Here is a 7082-nt window from a genome sequence, read left to right as displayed (position 1 = left end):
TTGCCACCAAAAACTCAATTCGACTAAAAGTTGAGTAAAAACAATATTTTTAAAAAAACTTATATTATCTACTAGGATTAGAACCATTAACAAATTCCTTATTAGACATACACTCTAGACAATGGTTACAAATCCTATTGAAACAAATTTTTTAATGTCGTTGATAACGACCACTCATTGCCAAGTAATGTATGAAATAACTACATAACTCATTACCAAAATTTGAAAATATTTTACAGGGTAGTAGGTAATTTGTGACAATTCAATTGCGAGAATGGAAACATGCACAGATTGCACAATTTGCCTGACTTTTAATCGTTTACTGTGATTTATTGTGATTTTTGTATTAATTTGTGATAGTTTTCTTTGGTACAAAAGTGATTTTTTCAATTGCCGATTTTTAAAATGTAAGTGCCGATAAATGCCTTTTTTTTTGGAAAAAATTGCCGATATTTCTACAAATTTACCTGGCAGCCCTGGATGTAATATGGCGAATATATGAGGAGTGAACAGAATTAAATTACTGATGCATGTATGGATGTATGTACATGTATTTGATATAAAAGAAACATCTGCATGCAAAAAATAAAGCAAAACAAAGTGAGCAAAAAACACGTTTTGTATGAGAAACAACAACTATCAGATTGTTTTCGAGTTCACCCAACAAAAACCAGTTGTTTTCATTAATACAACACCCAACAGAAATAAACAAAACAAAAATAAATCTCTATCATGCACTCTCGCACATTAGTGCGACGAGGTGTGCACACGAAGAGTACTCATACCAACCAACATGGGTGTCGTATGAAGAGAGTGGTCGAACAACATTAACTTAATGTAAAACAACAATAACTATCAAAACAAACACAATTACGTCTACTACGGTAGCGGAAAAGTGGCGAATAAGAATGTTTATGTTTTCATTCGAATCATTGGTTGCTGCTGCCTAAATACAAAAATGTGTTAAAAACCACAAGTTCCACTATTTTGATTGGCTGCTCATTCACGAGAGCGTTAGAGTGAGAAAGAAGTAGTGTAGTTTTGGTTGGATAAACCAGATGTTCGAGACTAATTCAGTTGGTTGAAATGAAATAAAAGAAAGGTAAAGAAAAAAAATAAATAAAAAATCTCTCCACGATTAGTAATAAAATACTCTTTGTCTTTCTGACAACAAGAAATTTTTAGTCTACAATAATCATTACTACGGAACGGACATAAGTGCTGTAATTGCGTGAATCGAGTATAAGACGATAAAATCGGGATCAAGTAATCTGCCATTTCGACATGAAAGTGTTACGTTTTAGTTAACAAAATAATTATATTTAAATAAAATAAAGTATTGAATGAGCCCAAAGAATAAAATCAGAAAATTCAATAAGAAAAATTTATTGCTTTAAAATAAAAAGTGTGTGTTAAAAGTTTGAGAAAAACATGGTTAAAATCGACGATCCATGTAGTGTTGACAGAGTTTCAGATCATATTCAAACTTCAGTTCAAATAACTCATTTACATTCACCACCGCCACAGGAACAACTTCAGCAGCCGCAGCAACAAGATCTTCACCTGCAACAATTGCATTCTCACCATCAAGCGTTGCTGGATACCCATCAGCATTTGCAGCAATTTTATAAAATGGCTCGCACTCCCCACTTAAAATCAAGTTTCTCCATTAACTCCATACTACCGGAGACTGTGGAAGACAACAATCCGAATCATCAGCATCACTCCCATCATCAAAACCAAAACGATCTCACATCGTTCAATCTCTGCGACGACACTGATGGGCAAGATGCCGACTCAGATTTGGATGTGACAAGCATGTCACCGCCACCGCCTACCGACGGTAGTGAATTGAGTAATAGCACCGAAGGCTTAGTGAATAACGTGCGCAACCATCACCACGACGATGAAGGTACTGAAAGTGATCTCGAGGCTGGTTTGGATCCCGATGTAGTGGATGACGATGAGGATTTAGATGGAGATGTAGAGGCCGATAGAGAAGGAATAGAGGATGAAGGGGAAAATAAAGATGAAAATAGTGAGAAACCGGTAACGGATAAGAAAGGCAATGAAAAGCCACCCTACAGTTATAATGCGCTAATAATGATGGCCATTAGACAAAGTCCCGAAAAACGTTTAACCCTTAACGGCATCTATGAATACATAATGACTAACTTTCCCTACTACAGAGACAATAAACAGGGGTGGCAGAACTCCATACGTCACAATCTTAGTTTAAACAAATGTTTTGTCAAAGTTCCCCGTCACTATGATGACCCAGGCAAGGGCAATTACTGGATGCTAGACCCCTCTGCGGATGATGTATTTATAGGGGGGTCTACGGGTAAATTGAGAAGGCGCACCACCGCCGCCTCAAGGTCAAGGCTAGCAGCATTCAAACGTTCTCTGATAGGGCCAATGTTTACCGGCCTAGGTTATCCACAATTCAATCAGTTCCTATATCCTCAGCAAGCGACAGCCTCTGGTGCTACTAACCCGAGTCTCCTAGCAAGTATGTATGGAAGATACAATCCTTTTGTGCCAAAGAATACAACTTTACCTCCCTCGCCCTTCTCTGCCAGAGTTAATAGTGCCATGGCGGCTGCCAACTATAGCAATATGGAGCGATTACTCTCTGCCGCAGCCATTCCCCCTCAGAGTCATCCGGCTGCTGCCGCGGCTGCAGCTGCAGCAGCCGCCTCTATGCCCACCTCCGATCTTTACCAGCGTTTGCAATATCAACAGCTCCTGCAACAACATGCAGCTGCTGCCGCCATTGCGGCGCATCAAAGACATCAACACCAGCAGCAACATCAACTATCTGCTTTGCATCACATCAGCCCGCCTACTCACCCGCATCAAGCTCCATCAGCCGTCCATCAACCACTGCAAGTATTGACCCATCTGGGCCAGCCTTCTTCGTCGCCTTCCCATTCAATATCACCATCGGCTGCAGCAGCCGTTTCACCACCTGCGCCTATCTTAAAGTCAGTAACGGTAGTTTCACGCAATAGCTGAGTTACTGTAAGTCTAACGCTACTTGTACGTTCGGCTAATTTAATAAGATTGAGGTGTAAATATTTATTGTGTGTAATTTTGGATTTGAGTTTATCTATTTAAACCAAAAAGACACATATTTTCTGAGTTCTACAGGAATAATTAATACATATGTGTATGTACATAATAGAGAGATTTATTGATTTTCGCTGAAAAGGTCAATTTTTATAACCGAGCTAAATTTGGCATTAAAATGTGCTTAATTATAATAAAAATAAAATAAATATCCTTTTAATATTCAGAGATATATACATATGTATACCTACGAGATAACATTTATAAATTATGTAGGTATATATTCATATATAAAAGTTTACATTTTTGGGAAATTGTTCAATTCAGTTCGATATTCCCATGAATTATGTGTATATTAAGAACAATATGTGTATATTGTTGCATACGCCAAAAAGATCAAAAATCATTTTCCGTAGTGGCTTCCATAACAAACTGAGTTTAATTAGAAACAATTTTAATAGAAAATTGACAAGTACAAAGGTCGGTGTCTGAATATTAGAAATCTGCAGTGTTTACTTTCTAATTCAATAAACTAAAGAATTGTGTTTGTGAACATATCGCTCATTTACAAGACTGATATAAACCAAAATTCGAGTATTTTGATCTGAGTACTAGAAAATGTGTTATATTAAAGTCAATCATATAGATTTTTGTTGTGAACGTCTAAACTAAAACCCTTGTTTGCACGTAGGTATATTTAATAAATACAAATTTAGTATAACATATTAACACCTGCCAAATTTGCCAAATCAATTTCAATTGATGAAGAACTAAATTAAAATAATTTTTTTGACTTTTTAACTCAATTCCCCTATAAATATTTATAATATACAAATATTTTATTGTATTTTTTATGAATACGTTTAATGAAACAAATTATAGTCCTGACATTTTTATACCCATTTTCAGAAACGATGTTCCACGAATATTATTTCCACTATTAAATCTCGTTTCAGCAGAACAGGCCATTTGATGATTTTAACACAGACTTGTCATAGGAGGGATGTCCCTTTTATTTCATTACAAATTCACTATATCCGAGGTCATTCTCAAGAAGTAATTTTTATGAAATACATCTAATTTGACATAAATAATATTAATAATCTATTTGCTGGGTTATTATTTCGAAATGTGGCTTGGAGTCATTAATTTTAAAGAAAGATTGAAATGAGAATCGTGGTTATCATAGAACCTAATCAATGTTGGGAGTGGTTTTAAAAACGACAACAAAATACATTGGTCTTACGAAGTCCAATTTAATTGGTTTTTTGTTCGAAATAAAATAAATTTTTTTTATCGAATAAAACATTATGACATTGGATTTTATGAGACCAATGAATTTGTGTATTATTTTCCAATTCCGATAATCATTTGATTGATTTAAAATACATTTTTATAAATTTTTAAAATCAGTACTATCATTTTATACATCTTTGTGTGTAAATATATTAAGAACTTTTAGAATAATTGATTTTAAAAAGCCAAACAATTAGCCAACTCATTAGTTTATCACTAAAAAATCGCATATCGTCGAATATAATTTTTCGTCGCCAAACACTTTAAAAAATCGCCCCGTTTGGCCAGAAAACGCCACATCTGACAGCCCTGCCTAAAACCTGCAAGTTCCGCCAAAGAGAAAACAATTTTAATTTCTCAATTTCGTTGTCTCCTGGAAACTTGGCAAGTAAGGGGACACAACTGTTCATACTGTTTTACTCAAAATGATTTTTTTAGTAAAATTTAAGTCTTGTAGTAAATGAGCAATATGCACATTGGGATGTCATTCTTTCTAGGATGCATATTAATCTACTAAATACGAGAAAATAAAAAAAATTTTGGAAAAGGGCATCTGTTCCCTACCAGCGATTGAAAATCTTGATCTCAGTACAACATGTTAAAAAATTGTTTGCAATCTTTTCAAAAAAATTCCGTTATTTTGTGGTCCTCAAAATCTAAAAAAATTCCAAAATTGACCAAACCAAATCCCTAACAATTTTTCAAATATTTTTCTGTGTAATCTTGACTTAATTTAGACACCTATATCGATATAAAGCTAAAATAATATACCTCTTAAACCCACTAAAAATCACTTTGTGGAACAAAGATACTGTAAAGAAATTATGCAATTACTTTTTCCACAATCAGATCGTGTTTCTCGTGTTCAGTACATTTATACATACATACGTATCGATTGAGAGGTATTCCTGCATGACTTTCTTATTAAAGCTGTTCTTCGGGTTTTAAACGATTAAAAGTTTATTTAATGTACATATATGTATATGAAGTCGTATATCTATTGTATATTTAATACAATAGTAAAACATATTTTTCGTACATATTTATGTACATGCCATACATGAAACACGGCGCAGCCTTAATAATATTCTTTCCATTAATTATGGTTTTTTTAAAGAAATTTTTTCTTAGATTATTTAAATTTTTGGCACAGTATACGGAGCCATTTTCATATTTCCGTTCTTCAGCGTATTTACTTTGAAAATCTCGCGATACAATTTGCGTACTTTGATTTTTTAAAAGTGATACTATTTGACCAAGTGTGTAAGTTTTTCCCCTTATTAAAACTATTTTTAGTTTATCAACAGTTTTAAGAAAAATTATCAATTTTACATACATATTATATTTACATACATATTATGTTGCAAACTGCAGGATATACCTTTCACAAGTTTGGGTTCAATAGATTTAACGATTTACCAAAATATTTTCGGATTGAAAAACTATGCAATAGTCTAATAAGTAATTTTTCAAAATACCGATGTTGAAACTGATATTTAAGCGAACATTTTATAAATTATCACAAATTGCCAAGAAAATCAATCAATCTCTCAATTTTTTATTTGGATTAAAAACAAAATTGAAAAATAAAATAAAAAAATTTAAGTGATACTGTAATTGTATAATATGTAGAAAATAATTATGAATGTAGTTTAAATAAATTTTTAGTTACTTAAGTGTTTATATTTATTAATTTTAATAAAAAATACATAAAAATAATTGATAATATAATACCAACAATTAAAAAAAAAAAACAAATGCGTTAGATTACGAAAAATATTATAATGTACATATATAATAATAATAATAAAAATAATATTTATTATAAACAAACAAATTAAATGAAATACAAAAAGTGAAAGAGCATTTTCATTTTACAACTTATCAAAAAGAAAAAAATTCAGCGGAAATACTTAATATAATTAAAGCAAAACGCATGAGACTACTTAATCAAATGCAGAGCGAAAATTTTAAACAAATTGTGTTCAAAACAAACAAAAAAACACAACCACAAAGACAACTAACTACAAAACTAATCAACTACCAGAAATGTGTGAAAAAGAATTTCAAACGTTTACTTTATTCTTCACAACCGTTGTTCGCTCGGAACGCGGCAGCATGAAAAAGTAAAGATACATTTTATATGAGATGAAACACTCGTAATGTGTCACTTCAAATAAGAAAATATTTGACATACGCTTAACTTAACACATTGTTTCTTCATTTGCTGGCTACTTTTTTTAATATACATATGTATATCTTAGATTTACACGATAATTTCTTGGGATCTCTCTGAGATGTAAATATTTAAATGCTTTTAATTTAGTTCAATATTGTTGTAAGTGTCAGAAACTTAAAGAATGAAAACATGTATGTATGTATGTATGTATTGCACAATTCAAGTTTACGGAAGGACCGTTTGCGTTAAGGTAGCGTTACAATGACCGATTCATTATCGCACAGACCAAACGGTTGAACGTAGAATCATAAAATGTTGACCGTAAATAGATCCACTGAATTGGTTTGAATAATGTCATTAATGTTTTTGGGACAGAAAGTACAACTATTCTTTAAGAAATAAGTGCAGATTTATAGTTGATATTTAACATGCAGGGTCATGCGGCGACTTTTTAAATTTTCTGTAATATAGAACAATATAAATATATTTCTAAACAAGTAACAGAACAAAAGGTCGTCATTAAAATTAAATTTAA

General features: G+C 32.3%; 1 protein-coding gene across 1 annotated transcript; it reads left to right on the top strand.

The window, feature by feature from the left end:
* Window positions 1-1209: 1209 nt before the first annotated feature.
* On the top strand, window positions 1210-6087 carry LOC119601650 (fork head domain transcription factor slp2). The gene has a single exon (XM_037952724.1). It carries the CDS (start codon window positions 1432-1434, stop codon window positions 3016-3018), a length of 1587 nt encoding a protein of 528 aa, XP_037808652.1. The 5' UTR covers window positions 1210-1431; the 3' UTR covers window positions 3019-6087.
* Window positions 6088-7082: the final 995 nt, after the last annotated feature.

Source organism: Lucilia sericata, unplaced genomic scaffold (genome assembly GCF_015586225.1).
Source record: "Lucilia sericata isolate MDLA Ls3-8-SP2 unplaced genomic scaffold, ASM1558622v1 Contig000183F_arrow, whole genome shotgun sequence".
NCBI lineage: Eukaryota > Metazoa > Arthropoda > Insecta > Diptera > Calliphoridae > Lucilia > Lucilia sericata.
This window is presented reverse-complemented; position numbering and strand designations above follow the sequence as displayed.

Excerpts from the sequence above, each read along its gene's own strand:
- LOC119601650 (XM_037952724.1), top strand. The coding sequence starts at position 1,432 with ATGGTTAAAATCGACGATCCATGTAGTGTTGACAGAGTTTCAGATCAT.